The sequence below is a fragment of the Pristiophorus japonicus genome, chromosome 6, assembly GCF_044704955.1.
Source record: "Pristiophorus japonicus isolate sPriJap1 chromosome 6, sPriJap1.hap1, whole genome shotgun sequence".
In the NCBI taxonomy this organism is placed as follows: Eukaryota; Metazoa; Chordata; class Chondrichthyes; family Pristiophoridae; genus Pristiophorus; species Pristiophorus japonicus.
In genome coordinates, this window is record NC_091982.1 from 152,350,471 (window position 1) to 152,373,279 (window position 22,809).

General features: G+C 46.3%; 1 protein-coding gene across 2 annotated transcripts in view; it reads right to left on the minus strand.

Moving 5' to 3' along the window:
* Positions 1–22,809, minus strand: part of gpc5b (glypican 5b) — an 829,244-nt gene that overhangs the window by 472,362 nt on the left and 334,073 nt on the right. For both annotated transcript variants that reach the window (XM_070883293.1, XM_070883292.1), the window contains exons 5-6: positions 11,094–11,153; positions 8,681–8,806 (exon numbers count right to left, since the gene is read on the minus strand). In XM_070883293.1, the coding sequence (XP_070739394.1) occupies positions 8,681–8,806; positions 11,094–11,153 (186 nt within the window). The remainder of the gene's footprint in view (positions 1–8,680; positions 8,807–11,093; positions 11,154–22,809) is intronic.

Here is a 22,809-nt window from a genome sequence, read left to right on the forward strand (position 1 = left end):
TCTTTCTCATTTTTGGATTGGGCCTCCCACGTAATGTTCATAGAAACATAGAAACATAGAAAATAGGTGCAGGAGTAGGCCATTCGGCCCTTCGAGCCTGCACCGCCATTGAACAAGATCATGGCTGATCACCCACCCCAGCCCCCCACACCCCCTCCCCCAGCCGCAAGGACCACATCCAACTCCCTCCCAAACACATCCAATGAACTGGCATCAACAACTCTCCGTGGCAGGGAACCCCACAGGCCAACAACTCCCCGAGTGACGAAGTCTCTCCCCATCCCAGCCCCAAACAGCCCACCCCCCATCCCAAGTCCGTGCCCCCACCCCCCACCCCCTGGCTCCAGACCTATCCAACACCGGGAACACTCCCCCCGCACCCAACCCACTCCGTCCTGTCAGAATCCTTCCCAAATACCGAACACCCCGAATGTCGAGCCCCCAGCCCCGGCCACCCCAGAGCCACGCCCCCGTGATGCCAACCACATCACATCCACCAACTGCCATCTGCTCAGTCAACCCGTCCACCCCACTCCGAACACTCCCCACACCAAGGCACAGACCCCCAGGCCCGCCCCTCCAACACACTTCGCCCCCCCCACCCCCAGACCTCTGCTGCAATTTGGCCCCTTCTGTCCCCTTACATTAAAATCTGTCTGTCATTCCTTAATCCATCCATTCAGTTAGTGTAATGGATAAATTGAGCACTTCTGCAACAAAAGGGTAGTTGGGAGACAGGCTCAGCTTCAATCAGTTTGGGAACAGTTTGGGCCACTGGAACCTGATGCTGTGGATTGTTTGATCTGTTACAAATCTGTACAATGGGAGTGGATAGGGAAAAGATTGGAATTCTTTTCAATATGAACGAATGGGAAGGGGTTCGGATTATTATCCAGCCTTGATCTAGTTGAATGGCAGCACAGACTTGAGGGGCTGAATGGCCTACTTCTGTCCCCGTGTTAATGGGAGTGAATAGGAAGGGATCTGGACCATTGGGATTCTATACAATGGGAGTGAATGGGAAGGGGGTTGGACCATTGGGATTTTATACAATGAGAGTGAATGGGAAGGGGGTTGGACCATTGGGATTTTATACAATGGGAGTGAATGGGAAGGGGTTTGATCCATTGGGATTTTATACAATGGGAGTGAATGGGAAGGGGTTTGATCCATTGGTATTTTATATAATGGGAGTGAATGGGAAGGGGTTTGGACCATTGGGATTTTATACAATGGGAGTGAATGGGAAGGGGTTTGGACCATTGGGATTCTATACGATGGGAGTGAATGGGAAGGGGTTTGGACCATTGGAATTCTATACGATGGGAGTGAATGGGGAGGGGTTTGGACCATTGGGATTCTATACGATGGAAGTGAATGGGAAGGGATTTGATCCATTGGGATTTTATACGATGGGAGTGAATGGGAAGGGGTTTGATCCATTTGGATTTTACACAATGGGAGTGAATGGGAAGGGGTTTGATCCATTGGGATTTTATACAATGGGAGTGAATGGGAAGGGGTTTGATCCATTGGGATTTTATACAATCGGAGGGAATGGGGAGGGGTTTGGACCATTGGGATTCTATATGATGGGAGTGAATGGGAAGGGGTTTGATCCATTGGGATTTTATACAATCGGAGTGAATGGGGAGGGGTTTGGACCATTAGGATTCGATAGATGGTAGTAAAAGAGCAACTTGACAGAACAAAGGAATATAAAGTGGGAATGAATGAAGAAAGACAAGTCATTCCATCCAGTTTCTCCTATTTAGATCTACGTACAGCATGCAGGCAAGCTAGTAGAATCTCATTTGGCCAGTGGTAACGCTGTATCCCCTCTAGATGTCCTGCGGAATCAGAAATCTTCTGACTTCCTTTTAAAATGCTTTAGCAAAGGCCAGATTCACTGCTCTTGATGTCTGCAATATTAATCACCCCCCAATTTACAGTAAGCTTAAAGCAGTCTTTTATATAATCATGGCATCTAGTTATTGTGTTCCTAATACAGATGAGGCTGCACACAGGGAGGTTAAAGTAACAGTGACCTCAGTCTTTAATAAGACACTCCAGAGTGAGGAACTGGCCTTAGGGGCTGGTTTATATACAGTGCTCCCAAGGGATGCTGGGATCCCTTGGGACTTCAGGGGATGAGCTCCCTGGTGGCGGAACATGGGAGTGCATGCTTTACAGATACACAACACTAGTTATCTTCAACACAAAGATTTCCATATCCACATCTTTCTCTCCCATACCTTTCCTCCTCTTCCTCTTTAATTTTCTGATATCTAAGTCATTAGCATTTCAATCCAAAGCAGCATGGATGAATCCTCCTGAGTCAGTAGATGAAAGTGACTTTTGGTTTATCCATTACTGTCCATGGGGAAATGGTGAAGAGGAGCCCTTCACGAGTCAGTCCTCACCAGCTCATGCCCCTATGGCCTTCAATTCGGCCAATGATAACTGAACTGCTCTTTGACTGAGTGTCACACATCTCATTACTTTGGCAGTGACACCCAATGCAGTAAGCATTCACCCTTTGACATCAAACCACTGACATGTCTGGGACACCTTTTTGCCTGATTTACTATCTGTGGGAGACAGACTAAGGGGCCAATTTTCAGCACCTCACCGCCCGCTGCCGCTGACTGATGCCCACTCCCGCCGATATTCCTCCTAAAGATCCGCCCAGTGCCACTTTGGAGGTGGGCTGGAGCGGGCGGGAGGGGAGAACCGCCGGGAACTGCCCACTGACGTCAGGGGATGGCTGAGTGGCGTAACTGAACTCCCGCCCCCCGAGCTCCCAGATTCCTGCGAGTGGGAGTTGACGAGACTCGGCAGCAGAACGGGGGTGAACCGCTGATAGGAGGCTGGTCTGTCCCTGACGGTGAGTATGAAGAACCTGAAAAAAAGGTAAGTGAACATTTTAATACTTTTTTTCAACAGCGACTTACCTGCATGGCATCCCCTGAAGTTCTTCGGATACTTTTTACATTTTTTGCTGTTGCTTTTTTTTTAGGTCTTCGACTCTCCATGGGCCTGACTCCATCCTCGGCGGCACTTGGGCGGCAAGTGCCTCTGCCGCCGAGAATGCGACCTCCCGCCCACTGCCGCCCAGATTGGCAGCATACGTCTTCCATTTGCTGCCCGCTGACCTTCGAGGGATCTTCTTCCTGAATATCCCACCCAAAGTACCGTCCGGTACCTCAGCGGCCATCGGCGGCACTTTGGGCGGCACTTGGGCGGTCAGAGGCCTTGCTGAAAATCAGCCCCTAAGAATTTGAAGGGGAATTTCTTTGTCCATTATGCTTCCTGATTCTGTGACTGATTAACGAAAGAAAACGATTGTGGGTATAACATAATATTTTCCAGCTGTCTGCAAAAGACAACAGAATAATTTCCCACCAAAAGGATTAAAGTTCTTTTGGGTTCCCTTTTGTACACCAGGGAAATCGTTTAACTGGGCTGGAATTCCCACTGATTATGGTCGAAGGAAGCAGGGGAATTCAAGTCCATGTTGTCCCAAGTGCCTTACTCAATTCCAGTCTCAATCTCTGTGACTGTCGCACCAGCTCAGTGTGACTGATGTTCCTTATTGTTTTAATTAACACAAATCTGTAGCCAACCATTTCATTCAAGCTTCAGAACCCTTTGCTTTACAAAGAAATGCACGTTGCATGACATCATTATAACGCGTTCTGGCTCTCCCCATTCAAGGAAAAAAACAAAAAGAAAAAGAAGAAAAAGACCAAAAGAGAAAGAAAAAAAGAAAAAAAGAAAAGAGAATGAATTGCAGTTATATCGCGCCTTTCATGATCTCAGGATATCCTGAAGAACTTTGCCAATAAAGTGCCAATAAAGCACTTTTGAAGTATAGTCACTGTTCCGTTGTAGGAACTGCAGCAGCCAATTTGTGCACTGCAAGGTACCACAAATAGAAATTTTATAACCAGATAAAATGTTTTTTAGTGATGATTGAGGGATAAATATTGGCCAGGACACCGGGGATAACTCCCCTGCTCTTCTTTGAAATAGTGCCATGGGATCTTTTACATCATCCTGAGAGGGCAGATGTCTCAGTTTAACATCTTACCTCAAAGGCGGCACCTCTGACAGTGCAGCACTTCCTCAGTACTGCACTGGAGTTTCTGGAGTGGGACTTGAACCCAAAATTTTCTGACTCAGAGGCGAGAGTGCTACCACTGAGCCACAGCTGTTATCCAGGTGCTATATGTACAAGCTAATCAAAAGATTTGGTGCAGAAGTGACGTTTGCTCCATCGAGCGGGTTCCACCAGGAGCCAATGTATGATTGTTCTATCGCAAACATCCAACCCATACCATAAGCACATAAGAAATAGGAGCAGAATTAGACCATCCTGCCCCTCGAGTCTGCTCTGCCATTCAACAAGATCATGGCTGATCTGATCTTGGTCTCAACTCAACTTGCTTGCCTATTCCCCATAACCCTTGACTCCCCTATTGTTCAAGAATCTGTCTACTCAGTCTTGAATATATTCAATGACTCAACCTCCACAGTAGAGAATTCCAAAAATTCACTACCCTCTGAGAAAATAAATTCCTCCTCATCTCCATCTTAAATGGATGACCCCTTATTTTGAAACTATGTCCCCTAGTTCTAGATTCCCCCACAAGGGGAAACATCCTCTTAGCATCTACCCTGTCAAGCCCTCTCATAATCTTGTGCTTCAATAAGATCACCTCTCATTCTTCTCAAGTCCAATGAGTATAGTTCCAATCTGCTCAGCGTTTCCTCATAAGACAACCTCTTCATCCTAGGAATCAACTGAGTGAACCTTCTCTGAACAGCCTCCAATGCAAGTAAATCCTTCCTTAAACAAGGAGACCAAAACTGTACGCAGTACTCTAGGTGTGGCCTCAGCAATACCCTGTACAGTTGTAGCAGGACTTCTCTGCTTTTATACTCCATCCCCCTTGCAATAAAGACCAACATTCCATTTGCCTTCCTAATTATTTGCTGTACCTGCATACTAACTTTTTGTGTTTCATGTACGAGGACACCCACGTCCCTCTGTATCGCAGCATTCTGTCGTGTCTCTCCATTTAAATAATATGTAGCTTTGCTGTTCTTCCTATCAAAGTGGATATCATATTTTCCCACATTATACTCCATCTGCCATATTTTTGTCCACTCACTTAGCCTGTCTATATCCCTTTTCAGATTCTTTGTGTCCTCCTCACAACTTGCTTTCCCACTATCTTTGTATCGTCAGCAAACTTGGCTATATTACACTCGGTCCCTTCATCAAAGTCATTAATATAGATTGTAAATAGTTGAGGCCCCAGCACTGATTCCTGTGGCACCCCACTAGTTACAGTTTGCCAACCTGAAAAAGACCCATTTATCCTGGCTCTCGGTTTTTTCTGTTAGTTAGCCAATCCTCTATCGATGCTAATATATTACTCCCAACACCACCATCACCTGTCAATCCCTGACTTTAAAGAACACTGGGTTAATTTTCACAGTAACAAACTCTTGCTTTCTGGAAGCATGGGTTGGAGGATCAGATGCAAGGCCAGCATGCCCAATCCGTGGCACTCCTGATTTCTCAGCTGTTAACATTAAAGAGCACCAAACTGGAAATTTCACAAATCAGGGATGCTGAACTCCATGTCTGATAATTCAATCTATACCCAGTGAGTATCCCACTAGCATCTTTCCTCTATTTCCCCTTCAAAACAGGGCTGTTTTTACCTGCATAGCCCTCAAACACTTCATAACATTAAGTAAAAGCGCATTCAACTAGAAGTTCTCTGCACTTCAGTTATCCACTGGGCAAAGTCATGTATCGACTAAAACTTTGCCTATGGGATAAACTTAAAACATGTGGAATTGCCAACAAAATGTGTACAGAAAGTCACAAGAACCATCATGGTGATGTGAGATTATACAGCCTATAAGCATTTGAAACTACACAAATAATTGCAGCACTGTCAGGATGATGGACATGTTTAAAGGGTGCTTGAAAGAACATATGAGATTTCTCAAGTGGAGAAGAGTATAAAAGATCCAAACACATAAACATCACATTTTTAGCAAAATCACTGGGAGACTATAATGGACTGGTATTCTCAAAGATATGTGAAGGTCGGAGTGTACTGGCATGGTGAGAAATAGATTCCTTCCTTTTATTTTTCAGAGCTCCGAATCAGAGTTGAGGAGAGTGGCTTGCTGCAGAAACAAGTTAAAAATCTGAGGGAGAGACATCACCAGTTGTTGCTGCACACCTGCTGGAGGTTGGCTTCAGTGGCACTTACACACACCTGGGAGAGGCTCACCTTCCTGTCCTATCAGCTAGGACAGGTCATATGCACTGGACAAACTAAAGTGGGGAAAATGAGGAGTTGATATTGTAAAATAATTTAAATTCCATGGACTGTAGATCATATGAATTTTTAGGAACAGGAAAAGGTCATTAGGCCCAACAGACGTTCCCTGACTTCCCACCGACCCACCTTTTCACCATATCTCTTAATATCTTCCCCTTCAGGAACGCATCTGTCTGTCTCCTGAATCCACGATTTGCTTCAATAACTCACCTATACTGGGGGACTTTTGATATGAGTGAGGTAGAAAGGATACATGATGACAGATACAGATACAGAAAATAACATTTTCATATTGGGCCTCATCACAACAAAGTGCCGCCCATAATGAATTACATCTGAAGTCCAATGATTGTAGGCAAACATGGCAGCCATTTTGTGGCAACGATGTACCATAAGCAGCCACGAGATCAATACGAGATCAATATGCCTAAAAGCCTATGTTTCATAGAAGCCAATCAGTGTCAGTCTCTTCCACACAGATAGCAATAGCACATGGTGTCGGGACACAAAAGAATGCCTTCATTTGCTGCAAGAGAAGAGTGCAGAATGGCGCGATATAAAGGACAGTGCTCCACCCCTGCTCACAACTCACTGATTTGCCTCTTTGTATGTCATTTCCTTTTAAATATCTGCTGGAACAGTTTGTGGTTGAATGGGGATCATTTGCCTTCAAGTTTCCTTACAATATTCGCCCACAAACACAAAATAAAATTGCCGTGCAGTTTTTGATCCCCTCAATTATCAACAGCCATGATAGAACTATAGACAGTCTGCAAGCTGCAGGCACTCCAAGTGGATACAATGGCTGTAAAGATCTGTGGGCCACCTGAATCTCCCTCCACCCACAAGTGTGGAGTGTTCCAAAATTCTGGGCTGGATATAAAAGACGGTGAAAAGATTTTTTACCCTATCACAAGGTTACTCAAACTATTGCCTAAATGTCTCTGATATCACCTGTAATGTATGCATCTGTGAGTCTGCTCAAAGGTTTGAAGAGCTGTTGATCACGGAGCAGTCCCGTGCAATATGTTTTTAAGTCAGTTCACGGACTCCCAGGCCGCCTGCAATTTCTGGAGAAGTCCGTGTTCCATGTCCATGTTGATTGTATGAGGTTGCAGCCCCTATTCCATTATTTGAAGGGGCTGCTCCTCATATTCTGGTTGCACTTCAGTCCCACACTCCTGATCTTTGGGCACCCAGCGCAGAGGGGAGCGGGCAGGTCAGAAGGCCTCCTCATAGGACTGCTCCTGGGCATGACCAAGGTGGCCATCAACCGGTCCAGGCAGCAGCCGTCCGAGGGTGTCGTTCAGCCCGACTGCCCGCCTCTCTTCCATGGTTACATCCGAGCCAGGGTGTCCCTGGAGATTGCGCACGCGTTCACCGGTGTTCACCGGTACGCTCACGGCCTTCCGCGAGAGGTGATTGAATCGGGAGTGGCTTAGCCAGTCAGGTGATGTTCACAAGACTCAATAAAACCCCAGCCAGTTGGGTTCGGGAGATCCACGATGAGGCAGGTGATTGTGAGCCTGGTGGATGAATGTGTAGTGTGATTCTTAAACCTTTGCTAATAAACCAACTAGTTCTTAATAGCAATGTGTTGCTATGATTTCTTAAGCAAAGAACCCATGAAGCAAATACATTACATCACCTTTATATAATTCCCAACAAAATAGAAATGGCTGTGTTTGCCTTGGCTACTGGACTATTCAATCCATCCCAATGATATTGTGGGTTAATTCCAACTGCTCCAGTGGCAACTTATCTACGACTCTCAATTGTTCCCTAAAGACTGATCCACGTCTAACCCACACATTGCATCGAGTCCTCAACACAGGAGACTAATAATAAGATCCTTAACCTGAACAATGCACATCCCAGTGATGAGAGCATCTCGGACAGTGCTTCAAATGGAAGAAAATGGAGTGAAACGGAGTGCGTCAAAAGGTTGTGGAAACCTTGCCCAGTGCAAAGATAGAAGTGTCAAAAGTTCAGACTTGTAGCCAACATCTGTATGTCCCTATCATAGACACTTTTTCAGGGGATGACTGCAATTACTTTCTGACCCTATTTCATAGTCACTTTTACAAACATCTTCTGAATTTGGACTTAAGAGCAGGATTCAACTCTGCAAAACCATCCAGAATATATAGAAGATTCAGCCACAATGGTTGTTACAATAAAACACATCAAAAACATACACAAAGGCAGGAGTGGTCCAAAAGTCACGCACGTCACATCCCTCGGTGCAAACGGTGACCATTATGAATTCACAATGTAAGTTTTGCAAATTACTGCAGCCACCCACTTACCTTTCAACGACATCTTCTCCGCTCCAGCAGGTTGAGCTATCTTGAGGTAGGAGGTCACCTTCGCAAATCTGCTCCGCCAAAGAAGCATAAAAGGTCCTGAACCGTCGAATGTAGTTCATGAAGTCCCTGCCAAACCAAACACAGAGCAAATCTTACTATGCCCTCAGGGTCTAACACATAGAAACCAACAACCCACTGTACCAGAGACATTTGTTTTCCGATTGCAAACTCAATATGGAGTCCACTCCACTTCCAAATCTGTAAAGGTACAGGGGATTTGTCCTGCAAGGTAATCATATTCCACATAGTCAAAGAATTAACAGATGAGCAGATAGGGTGGGTGCATCTGCTCATGGGGCCCTATTGTGCTCTTGATCTGCATTGATTGAGGGTTCATGCTTGGACTGGGATAAGTAATGAAGATTTTTTTCTTGTCTTTAGTTCAGCCCAATTCTCAATGGATCACCTGGGCTCCATGGCGTTAACATAGGAATTACACCGCTCTCATACAACAGTGCATCAGGAAGAGTACAAAATATTGTTTCATCCAAAAGTCTTGCAAATTATTGGAACTGTGTAAGAAAGAGGACACTTTATCTCCTTCTTCTTAGGCAGTCCCTCGGAGTCGAGAATGATTTGCTTCCACACTAACACTAGGTGGCTAATGAGACCAACGTGGGATATACAGACTCTGTCACGGGTGGGGCAGGTAGTGGTTGGAGGGACGGGTGGGTGGGGTGCTTGATTTGTCGTACGCCCCTTCCGCTTTCTGTGCTTGGCTTCCGCATGCTCCCGGCAGAGAGACTCGAAGTGTTCGGTGCCTTCCTGGATGCTCCTCCTCCAATTTGAGTGGACTTGGGTCAGGAATTCCCAAGAGTCGGTGGGGATGTTACATTTTTCAAGAAGGCTTTGAGGTGTTGAAGCATTTTCTCTGCCCTCCTGGGGTTCACCTGCCATGACGAAGCTTGGAGTAGAGCTCTTGTTTCGGGAGTCTAGTATCGGGCATGTGGACTGATACTACACTGTTTTCATCAGCCTTGGCTCAAAGGTAGTGGTCCCACCTCTAAGGCAGAAGGTCGTGGGATCAAGTGCCACTGATTCTTAGTTTTAGCCTGAACATAGCAGTCTGATAAAGTGAATATTATTGCCTTGTAGAATAGACAGGACAATGTTGTAAGCATCCTATGCAATTACTTATATATTATACCGTAATTAAGGAATAATAAATACTCCCAACACACATAGGTTTTGGTACATAGGAGACGCACCTGCTTATGGAAACTACCTCCCTGCCATGAGTACAAGTTAACAGTGGTGGGAGAAAGTCCAGACCGTAACAGCTGGATATCTGGTTGAGAATGGAATTGACAACTGTAGAGATATGTTTAAATGTTGTTTTTCTAGCCACAGAATGGAAGTGTTATTGGTGAAGGAAAGCAGGCCAGTGCAAATAGTGAAAGTGTGGCGATGGGTGAATATTCTGGAGATTTTTAAAATTATCTTTGGGAGATCAGAGAGTATTTATACAAAACGTGGCCCAGGAGATGAAATGGTCGGCTAAATTGTACGTGGTCTGTGGAAGAGACAGGAGAAGCTGGGATTGTTCTCCGAGCAAAGCAGGTTAAGGAGAGATTTACTTGAGGTGTGCAAAATTCTGAATGGTTTTGATAGAGTAAAGAAGAAGAAACTGTTTCCAGAGGGCACAGATTTAAGGTGATTGGCAAAAGAACCAGAGGCGACATCAGGAAACAGATTTCTTCACACAGCGATCTGGAACGGGCGGTGAAAGCAGATTCAATAGTAACGTTAAAAAGGGAACTGGATAAATTCTTGAAGGGAAAAGAATTACAGGGTTATGAGAAAAGAACAGGGGAGTTGGATTAATTGGAAAGTTCTACCAGAGAGCCAGCACAGGCATGATGGGCCAAATGGCCTCCTTCTGTGCTGTATCATTCTATGACTCCTGGTTCAAATCCTGTGCAGACTGTTGGAATGAGGATCTTGTCTATCTGATGGCTGTAAAGGTGCTGTACAACACGTGTCTGGGCAGTCGCTAGATGAAACTTAGTTGTTGCTGGTAGATGGCAAAACATTTTAATTTGACACTAGATTGACAGTCTCATTTAAAAAATCGAAATGGAAGAGGGAGCTATTTTGAGGCAGTGAATTGTTTGGACCGAGTAGAGTAAGGTGGACACTACAGCTGCTTACGTCGTACTTGACTCGAGAGTGTTCGAGGTTAATGCTCAGTGACTGAAATGCTTCACCTTAATGAGCACGACAATTCACCGCACCCCGTCAAAGAAAATCACTTTGCGACACCGGGAAGTTATTTTTACAAAACCTTTACCTCAGCCGAAGCATAATTAGCAGCTCGGTCACCCACGAAGCAGGTTAACTTGCATTCTCTTACCTAGTGTTCTTTTTCATTGTCCTAGGCCTATCAGTCTTTACTTCTTTCAGAGGCAGGGAGCTGGATAGAACCGGAGTCCGCAAGCATCATTCAGAGAAGCCAGCAGAGGCACAAGGTGGAGGGAGTGAGGGAAGGAGGAAGTGAGTGAGGGAGGGTAGGAATGAGTGAGTGAGTGAGTGAGTGAGTGAGAAGTGAGGGCGGGAGGGAAGGAGTGAAGGAGGGAAGGAGGGAAGGAGTGAGGGAGTGAGGGAAGGAGGAAAGGAGGGAGGGAGGGAAGGAGGGAGGGAAGGAGGGAAGGAGAGAGGGAATGAGGGAGCAAGTGAGGGAATGAGGGAAGGAAGGAGGGAAGGAGGGAGTGAGGGTGGGAAGGGAGGGAGGGAAAGAGGGAGTGAGGGAGTGATGGAAGGAGTGAGGGAGTGATGGAAGGAGTGAGGGAAGGAGGGAGGGAGTGAGGGAATGAGGGAGGGAAGGAGGGAGGGAGGAAGGGAGTGAGGGAGTGAGGGAGGGAAGAGAGGGAAGGGAGGGAAGGGAGGGAAGGGGTGAATGAGTGGAGTGAGTGAATGGAGTGAGTGAGTGAGTGAGGGATGGGAGGGAGTGAGGAAGGGAAGGAGTGAGGGAGGGAGGGAGAAAGAAAGGGAGGGAGAGAGGGGGAGTGAGGGACAGAAGGGGGAGGGAGGGAAAGTGGGAGAGAAGGGGGAGGGAGGGGGAGGGAGGGAGAGAGGGAGAGAAGAGCAAGGGAGGGAGAGAGGGAGGGGAAGAAGGAGCACATTGCAAAAAGAGAAAAAAGTATAAGTGAAAACAATGAATCCATACAGAAAAATAAAACGTCATGCACATGCTTAGTGGGAACAACATCAGCAAGAAGCGAAAAGGAGCCATTCTCTCGCTCAGTGTGTGGGGACTAAAACACAGAGCATTCACTTACTGTCTTACCCTTGTGATGAGGCATTGCGATGTAGAAATTAGAAAGAAAAAAAGACTTGTATGTATATAGCGCCTTTCACAAGCTCAGGACGTCTCAAAGCTCTTTACAGACAATTAAGTATCTTTTTTTGAAATGTAGTTACTGCTGTAATGTAGCAAACACGGCAGCCAACTTGCGCACAGCAAGGTCCTATAAACATCAATGTGATAATGACCAGATAATCTGTTTTGCAGTGATGTTGATAGAGGGATGAATATGTGCCTGGACACTGGAGATAAATGCCCTGCTTTTCTTCGAAATAGTGCCATGGGATCTTTTACATCCACCTGAGAGAGCAGATGGGGCCTCGGTTTAACGTCTCACCTGAAGGACGGCACCTCCAACAGTGCAGCGCTCCCTCAGCACTGCACTGGAGTGTCAACCTAGATTTTTGTGCTCAACTCCCTGGAGTGGTATTTGAACCCACACAATCTTCAGACCCAGAGGCAAAGTTGCTACCCACTGAGCCACGGCTTACATTAGAGGGGGAAAAATCCTCTAAAAGAGACTGCTTCAGTGGAATTAGAATCACATCCGGTTGGTTTTGAGCCACACAATACTTACTGTGGTCAATTTGCCCATGGTAAAGTGCACAGAAAGGAGTGGATTTTCCCCTGGAGGAAAAGGAAGAAAAACTGGACAACAAGGCCGACTGCTGCCTCTTGTCCCTGCCTTGTTATGTATTAATGCTTGGGGTCACCAGACACCAGAGGTCGGAGGTCATCGGGCTGTACGCATGTGGCATGTGTGCTTGGTCACCTGTATATAAGTCGAGTGTCTTGGTCACGCTGGCACTCTTGGGCTGGAAAAAAGATGGATCAGGTTGCGCCTGAGTGAGTTTACAGTAACCAGACTCTTGAGTCATTACATGCCCTGAATCCCCCTCCTTCCCACACCATCCCCCCGCCACTGCAGTGATTGTCACTAGTCATTCTTTTTCCAACCGCTGCTGCAAATGCCAGGGGGGGCGAGGCAAGGGGGGCGAGGGGGGGAGGCAAGGCGGGGAGGCGAATGGGGGGGCCAGGGGGGAGGCGAGGGGGGGAGGTTGAGGGGGAGCGAGGGGGAGGCATGCCTGGGTTTCCTGCCCATTTCCTTTCAGTCTCCCACTGTTCATGCCATCATCTTGGACGACAAGGCGAACTATGTTTGTAGGCCCGGTGCAGCAGTGGAAATCACCCCAAAATGAGGGAGGGGGCCTCACTGTGATCTGCTGAAGGCCTTTTGTTTGGTCAAGGCCTTCAATGGATGACTTCCAGGAGTCTATGTCCCCTTTATTATATCTTCTTCAGCAATTCTTGTGCTGCAGCAATTATATATATTCCTTCCCTCCCTCCTTCCCTCCCTCCCTCCCTCCTTCCCTCCCTCACTCACTGGCAGGAATCCTGGCATGAATGAATAATGATCCTCTGACCCAGGAACTCTAACCAAGGTCATGGTGGGTGGCAGAAGTCGCGCTCAACCTTGTGGGGAGCAGGCACAGGAGAATTCAGCCCTAAACCTCTCGTTGTCTAATGCTGTATTTAAAAGTGTAATGTCTGTAAGCTTGTAATGTTTGTAGCTCCACACTGTGGATGTGAACATATTGTGCACTGCAACTGCATAGTTAATAATAAACAGAATCAGGCAGATTCCAGAGGCTTCCGAGTGAGCTGCCTGTCATGTAGGAAGCTGTGTGTGCTGTGCTCTGTGAATATATCACATTTGGCGGCGAGATGGGATTTTTCGGATGATTTAAGGCTTAAATTTTGTTGGGGAAGGATTCAGCCAGCCGACAGAGAGACTTTGGAAGTTTCTGTCTTTGAAATACGAGGTAAAATATAGCACACGGTGTGAACAACTAGAGATTAAAATGGCAGGTGTAATCGGACATTTGGGGGAATATAGACATGACCGGGAACGTCTTAAAGCGTATGTGGATCGGCTAGAAATTTATTTCACTGCAAATAACATAATCGAAGTTCCAGACAATGCAGTCCAGAACCGGGCTGTGTTGGAACGTAAGAAAGCGATCTTCTTATCGGAGGCAGGTCCGGCATTATACGAAACCCTTGTAAATCTGCTTGTGCCTGACGAGCCAAAGGACAGAACACTTAAAGAGATTTTAACAAAGCTGGAGCAGCACTACAACCCCAAACCGTTAGAAATTGATGAAAGCTATCATTTCGGGATTCGGAATCAAAAGGCTGATGAAAATATCAGTGATTACATCGCAGCATTAAAAACGCTATCGATGCACTGTAATTTTGGAAACTTTTAAAACCGAGCATTATGGGATCATTTTGTTTGTGGGGTGAAAAATAATGCGATCAGAAGGAAGTTATTGACGATGGATGACTTGACTTTTGCGATTGCTTGTCAGACAGTGATGGGCATGGTCGAACAATATTCCCAAGAATTAAATAATGATTACGGTCATCAGTCAACCGAGGTAAATCAACTGCAGGTTCAAAGTAAAAGACTGGGGGCCCTAAGTCTCAGAAACTGGAAATTCTAACAGAGTGCCAAAATCGTGCTATAGGTGCCTGGGACAACATATTGCTCAAAGTTATCCATACGTGAAGGCAGAGTGTTTCTTCTGCAGGAAGACTGGGCATCTTGCGAAGGCATGCCGACTGAAGGGTAAACCAGCTTCCAAAGCTATGAGTCCAGCGTTCAAAGCTATGAGTAGAAATCTCAAGAGACTACATAGCATGGAAAAATAAAAACAGGATGAGGAGATGTTAGAGTTACACGTCATCAGGAGCACAAGGTTAACGGACAGCGATTCGGAAAGCATCAAAATCCACACAGATGTTGCGAGATTCAAGATACCAATGGAAATTGACACGGGTGCATCCGTGAGTGTAGTACCGGAGTCACTGTACCTCAACAAATGGCATGATTTCCAACTGGAGAAATGCAAGATAGAGATGCGAGGCTACTCGGGAGAGAAAATTCCTGTGGTAGGTCGTATCACCATACCGGTGAAATATAAAGATCAATTTCAGAACTTGCCTCTAAGAGTAATGAAAGGGGACAAGTCTGCCTTACTAGAAAGAAATTGGTTGAGCTCACTGAAGCTGGATTGGAGTAAGATTTTCTCTATGGAAGCGAGATTTTCATCAACGGATGAGGTTATCAAGAAGTATCTGAAGGTGTTCTGCGAATCGGGCAGTCCGATCGAAGGCTTCAAGGCGAGTGTCAGGGTACAGAAGGATGCTAGATCGGTTTACCACAAGCCACGTTCTGTGCACTCAAGGAGAAAGTTGAGCAAGAACTCAAAAGACTAGAGATTGAGAACATTATTTGTAAGATAGATCGATGTAATTGGGCTACACCCATTGTTGTTATACCTAAGTCCGATGATAAGGTAAGATTGTGTGGTGATTATAAAGTAACCGTAAACCAGGTTCTCGAGGGTAATGTCCCCAATACATTGCCGAATATAGAAGATTTGTTCACAACACTGACAGATGGTCAGATCTTCTCAAAACTGCATCTTACGAATGCCTACTTACAGCTTGAACTAGATGAGGAGTCCAAGTCATGTTTGACTATAAATACTCATTGAGGCCTATAACAATTTAATAGGCTACCGGTTGGAGTGTCTTCTGCCCCTGCCGTATTCCAAGGGGTGATGAACCAGATTTTGCAAGGTATTGAAGGGGTAGATTGTTATTTGGATGACATACTAATTTCAGCACCAAATAGGCAAATTCATAATAACATATTGAATGAAGTCCTCAAACAGCTAGAGAAGCACAGAGTACGAGTGTCTGCTCATAAGTGTGAATTATTTAAAAACTCAGTGGAGGACTTAGGGTACAGAGTAGACAAAGATACACATCCATTCTTCATTCATAGGAATGGATTATCAGTCAATAACGATCGTATCATGTGGGGTGCAAGAGTGGTTATACCAAATAAATTCAGGTCCAAATTATTAGGAGACCTCCATGACCAGCACCTGGGAATGTGCTTGACCAAGAGTTTTGCACGCAGTTATTTATGGTGGCCAAGTCTTGATAAAGATATAGAGTACATCGTGAGTCAGTGTATGACATGTCAATCGGTAAGCAAGCAACCACCACCAGTAGCATTACAGCCATGGAAATTACCTCCCAAGGTGTAGCAAAGGCTACATATTGATTTTGCTGAGTTAGAAGGACAACAATTGTTCATTGTGATTGATAGCCATTCGAAGTGGGTTGAGGTGTTTCCAATGTGGAAAATAACAACGTAAAACATTGGACATTTTGTAAAAATTATTTTCTTCATTTGGCCTCCCTGATGAAATTGTTTTGGATAATGGACCACAATTTCGTTCAGAAGAATTTGCACAATTCACGAGCAAAAATGGTGTGAAACATACCAAGGTTCCACCATACCATCCTGCTTCAAATGGTGCAGCAGAGCGCACTGTACAAATTGTAAAATGTGCCCTCATAAAACAAATGTTGGATCCAAATCCAAAGAAACGACAGTTGTCATTGGATCACAAATTGACTACTTTTTTGATTACATATTGAAATACTCCTCATACAACAACTGGTAGAACACCATCAGAGTTGTTTCTCAAACGACAGCCACGAATCAGATTCTCGTTGTTAGAGCCAAATTTGGCACAGTCCGTAGAAGAGGCACAATTAAGATAGAAAGAGAATCATGATAGAGGTAGAGTAAAAGAGAGAAGTGTGAAATTAAACCAGAAGATGAGAGAGAAGAACCATTACCATAAATTGTTAACGTGGTTACCAGGAAGAGTGGTGAAGATATGTGGTCCTCGCACATATTTGGTAAAGATGTTTGATAATGGACAGGTTAGGTTTGTTTGTGTTGATCATATTTTACCTACAGACATGGAAGGAGTTGAAGGTGGGAATGATTCAATTATTTCTGACTCATCAGATAGTTTTGATAGACCAGTAGCAAATCCTAAATCCAATGTACTGGAAACAAATCCAGGAGAGAATCAGAATGAAAATCTGAGTCCAAGTCAGGAAAACAAAGAGACTGAAGTTAGAGTGAGTTCAAATGAAAATCAAGGAAATTCCGTGGAGGAAAACGTTCCTCAGGATGAGCCTCGAATGAGTTTAGATTCAACACCATGTTTGGAAGGTTCTGTTCGAGAGCGAAGATATCCTCTTCGAAACAGAAAACAAGTAGTGAAGTTAAATTTGTAAATATGGAAAAAAAAAAGTCTATGTCCTGTGTTATGTATGAACATGAAAGTTATGTATGATGTTTGTTATAATAACTTCTTCATTAAGGAGGGAGAAGTGTAATGTCTGTCAGCTTGTAATGTTTGTAGCTCCACACTGTGGATGTGGACGTATTGTGTATTGCAACCGTATAATTAATAATAAACAGAATCAGGCAGATTCCAGAGGCTTCCGAGAGAGCTGCCTGCCATGTAGGAAGCTGTGTGTGCTGTGCTCTGTGAATGTATTGCAAAATATTATATCGAGCATGTGTGAGAAGGTTAAATCCACATTCATGCATGCTCAACCAACCCGTGTTTTTGAACAAGCACAAATTATTTTGTAAGTTGCCCTACCCCATCTTCAATCATGGTCCTGAGCCCCACAGGCCCAGTCCAATCATGGTCCTGAGCCCCACAGGCCAGCACAGGCCCAGTCCAATCATGGTCCTGAGCCCCACAGTCTAGCACAGTCCCAGTTCAATCTGTGGCCCCTGCTCATATTGCTTATCCTGCTGAGAGTGCTGGAATTAGGCCGCAGTGTCACTGGCAGCAAGAAAATCAGCCTAATTTCCAGTACTGGTCACTATCAAATATCTCCTCCTCGAAAGTGTGCATGCACGGGCATGAGGCAAGGGCAGGATTGGATTGGGCTGTAATCTGTGATGCCAGTGCCCAACCCCCACATGGTGGAATAGTCAGTTCCCACACACTGCTGCCTTGACACACAAATGGCACATGCCCATTTAGGTGAAGTTCCAGAGGGTATCTGGTGCCTATGTAACCTGTCCCCAACAAGAGCCAGTGCCTGCAGGAGTGGCGGGGAGAATATGAGGATGGGGAGGGAAGACAAAACAATGTTCCTTCCTTTTTCTTTCCTTCTCCAATTTTCCTGTTTGGAAAGGATTTAGTCCATCGGACCTGTAAGGTTTTCCAGGTTACAGTGGGTTTTCAAGATGGTGCCCCATCTGAAACGTACATCATTTACCATTAATTTACCAAGCAGTTCCAGCACCAGCATTCATCTTGGAGCAAGTATCATAGAAAGGTCCCACATACCCAAGGTCATCTCAAGCTCTGCTTTGGTCTTTGGGGGCTTCATACTTCAAAGAAGTTCTAGACCGTTAGCATCAACTCAAAGTGCCATTCTTTGGGAACTGCAACTTAAGTTTGATCCTGATTGAACCCGAGGTTTCTCTCCAAGCATCCCTGAAGTCACGAGATGCATGTGCTGCACATTTTGTGTAGCTCCAAACATCACAATATCAGCACCTATCCACCTCAATTCCTTCAAGTCCACCGGGAAACTCATAGACATTTCTCTGGCAGTCTTCCTGTGCAGATGAGATGCCAAATGGCTCATGGGTGTAAATCCCTGGGTATGCAGTATTGCTGAGTTACTTCGTTCCTCTACTTGTCAATATCTAGCTTGGCAGGAAGGATGCAGAAATGTCAAGGCTTGTGCGTGATGCCTTCAATTGCTGGCGTTGGGCAATGTTCCCTCAAAGCTGCTTTGCAAATCCTTGGGATCAATGGCATTTGCAAATCTATTTGGAGTTTTTAATCAACCACTAGCATAGAGCTAATCCATGGTGTTGGCTCAGTTCTCTTTCGGTAATGTACATTACTGCTGTAATAGATATTATTGGGACAGCACACAGTATCAGTGTAATAGACATTATTGGGCTAGCACACATTATCAGTGTAATAGACATTATTGGGCCGGCACACAGTATCAGTGCAATAGACATTATTGGGGTTCTAAACATTTTCTCAGCTCAAGCCTTCCTGAGCGCTTTCCTCCGGACTCTTGCCTTTTCTCTGGTCATTAAAGAGTTTGCTTTAGTTCCCAGTTCTGACGAGGGGGACTACACATCCATCTGGTTGGGAACAGGGCTGAAGGTTAGAAGTGTATGTACGACAACAACTTGTATTTATATAGCGCCTTTAATGTAGTAAAACTTCGCAAGGCACTTCACAGGAGTTTTATCAAATAAAATTTGACGCCGAGCCATATAGGGAGATGTTAGGGCAGATGACCAAGAGCTTGGTCAAAAAGGTAGGTTTTAAGGAGCGTCTTAAAGGAAGAAAGAGAGGTAGAGAGGCGGAGAGGTTTAGGGGGGAATTCCAGAGCTTCAGGCTCAGACAGCTGAAGGCACAGCCATCAATAGAGGAGCAATTAAAATCGGGGATGCTGAAGAGGCCAGACCTGCTGTGCGGGACATGCTGACTCATGAGCTGCTGGGCCATGGACGTGTCCTGTCAGTAAGTATCACTTAATGGAATATACAATGTAGCACAAGTTAAATATATCCACGCCTCCCGCAACCGCCCCCCCCCCGCCCCCCGCGCCCCCTCGATCCATTAAAACATACCTCAATGGAGAAGGCTGAGCTGCTGCTCTCATGCACTGGGACTTGCGAGCGTTAACAAGAGGCTTCTTCCTCCAATGGGATTGGGGTCGGGGGTGGAGGGGCGGGGGGAAGGGGGTTTTCTGTTGTAATAGTCAGGCCGCCTATTTGGCATGGTTTGCTGCCCCTGGAGGGGCCCCCACATTAGGCTGGAGTCCCTGGGCACGAGTCCCATAGGCCTGGCCGTTAATTAGCCCGGAGTATCCAGCAACAGTCAGGATCTTGGGCAAAGCATAGGAGAAAAAAAATAACAGGAAAGACAAAAAAACACGTGACACTGAGGAGTTAACTGCAGAGGATTGGGAATCACAGGATTACAGTGTATGGAGAGCTGTAAATAATCACTTATTTACTTAGCTGTGACCCAACACTTTAGAAATGAGTTAATCAGGCTACAGGATTACAAAGAAGCATAATTAGCCACTCCATTAGGCTAAATGGCAACAATTTTCTGAGTACTCGCAGCCAGCAGGAAACCTCGCCCACCAGCCACGTCTATCGGCAAATCAGCCGAGGATTGACTCGTGCTGTTATACAAGGATATCATACTCGTAGGTCTTCTCCTGTCCACCAGTCAGAAGGTTCAAGTCCCACTCCAGGGACTTGAGCATGTAAATCTAGGCTGACACTCCAGTGCAGTGCTGAGGGAACACAGCACTATCGGAGGTGCCATCTTTCAGATGAGATGTTAAACCGAGGCCCCACCTGCTCTCAGGTGGACGTAAAAAAAAACTCGCGGTACTATTTTGAAGAAGAGCAGGGGCAATTCTTCGCCCGTGTTTTGGCCAACATTTACCTCTCAACCAACACCAGCAAAAGCACGTTAACTGGTCATTTGTCTCCTCTTGTTGTTCGTGGGATCTTGCTGCGCGCAAATTGGCTGCTGCATTACAACAGTGGCTATACTTCAGCTAAGGCAAATAAATCCCCAGGCACCAAAGTCTTGCATTGCAAAGGTTTCCAGACCTTCCCCCTTCCTCCAAATGAACAGGGCTCTAGCTGCGGTGCAGCCAGTGAGAGACTGGACAACATGGACTAACAACATAAAACCTTGATCTAATCACACCTTTCAAACATTTCAGCTCATTGTAAAGGCCTGACATTCTCTACTATAGCAATGATACTGGGGGTAGTGCTCTAAATATGCTCTCTTGTTCCCGAGGAGTTGCTCACAGTTTAGCTTACACGCTCGGCTGGATTTCCGGCTTTGATGTTTTTGGGACAGTAACGTTAGCGCCCGGGAACAGTTTACGCCTCAGTAAGTAACACTGAGTAGCTGGGCCCGGAGTTAGGGGGCGCAGTGCTAAAGGAGGCATTGTACACCTCTCTTGGGTGCTAGCATGGGAAAATCCAGAGCTAAAGAGCCGGGCCGGGAGCGTTCCGAGGGAGGCCTGGGGAGAAACCCCCCCCCCGCCCTAAAAATCCCCCACAACAACATTCCTAAAACATTGCCCACATCACCACAAGACAAATCGCAAAAAAAATTAAAAGAATAAACAATCACAATTACCTTAGGATACATTACTTACCTCTCCACTGTCGGTGTCGTTGGACAGCCTGATTTCCCAGGCGGTCATTGTGGGGCACGCTTCAGATCGGACGTGTCGCGCAAGTGTCAAAACTCGCGCCGGTGTTGCAACCAGGGGCGTTGTACACCGGCGTAGCTCTTCCGGGCGGCGCTGCTCCGCGCCACCACTAAACAGGACCCGAGGATCGCTGCGGGACGCTGAAGGCTGACCGCCCACCCAGAACACCTCATCGCCGCCATTGCCACCGGTCCGGGGCGAAAACCAGAGCGTGGAGGAGCCGAAAATCTGCCCGCTGCCTTCGGTGCTCTGCATCCTTTGAGGGGCGCTCCTGGGGTGGAAATGCGGAGCTGAGTCCAGCACCTTGCAAAGCAGGCCGGCGCTGTGCAGAGTCTCCACGTATCCCTAACGCGCTACAATGTCCCTCCCCTTCAATTAAAGGGGAGGGCCGCTGCGCACACTGCAGGCGCTTTGGCGGCCAAGGAGGCAATCGACTGGGCCAGCAGCCCGGCACCCAAAGCGGAGCGCCGGGCTGCACGATGGCGGCCCGGTCAATGAGAGAATTGCCATTGTTGGGCCCAGGCAAGAGTTGGCCGATAAATAAAGAAAGCAACCTGGGACACTAAAGGCCTCCCCTTTAAGGGGCACCCCTGCGAAGCTGGCATTGATATCTGCCCATGCCAGCCTCGTGGCCCACAGGGCAATTTCCCCCACGGGGCGCAAAGGGGTCGAGGCGGCGAAGGTTCGGCACACATGGCAATGATGCCATCGGCGATTGGGCGCTGGCCCATGGGATTGCGCCGCTGCCAGGAGAGCGCCCTCCAAACCGCCAGGGCAATTTCCCTGCAGGCGCTAGGCGAAAACGCCATTGCGCTCCATCAGCACCCCCTGGAGGTGCTAACAGGGCTATAAAAAGAGAATTTTGCCCCCCTTTGCTTTACAGAAAACATTATTGGGGTAATTCTCATTGTTAGGGTAATAAGCATTAACAGTTTAATAAACATTATAGGGGTTATACACACAGAATGGTACAGTGCAGCAGGAGGCCATTCAGCCTATTGTGCATGTGCTGGCTCTTCGATGTTAAAAATCACGTGGCACTAGTTGAAGATGAGCCTGGAGTTCTCCCGGAGCCCGGGGCAATTAACCTCCCTCAACCATCAAAGACAACTGACTAACTTATATTTGATCTCATTTCTGTTTGTGCGATGTTGCTGTTTCAAAATGACTGCCATACTTACCTCTATGGCACGGTCAATGGGCTTCAGAGATGATGTACTGCGTGTCGCACCTTGAGATGGCACCATTGTTGTGGAATATCATACTGCCGAGCCCCTTCAACACAGACGCAACTTATAAAAAAAATAGGCCAACTCCTGTTCTTTGCTCCTTTTCTCTGCTCCCTCCCTTCTGCCTACCCTTGCGATGGTGCCGACAGTTGCTGGGATACAGTTCCACAAGTGCCAGCTGATCATGGGTGCTTCAAGTGAATATTTCAATCTGTGAACTGAGACAATGAGTGTTGGCAGCCTACTTGGTCATTGGCGACCTCAGAGTCAAGCCTCACCTAGTGCTCACTCAATGTCTACAAACACGCAGACTTTACAGAGAGAGTCATTGAATAACGATTAGGAGC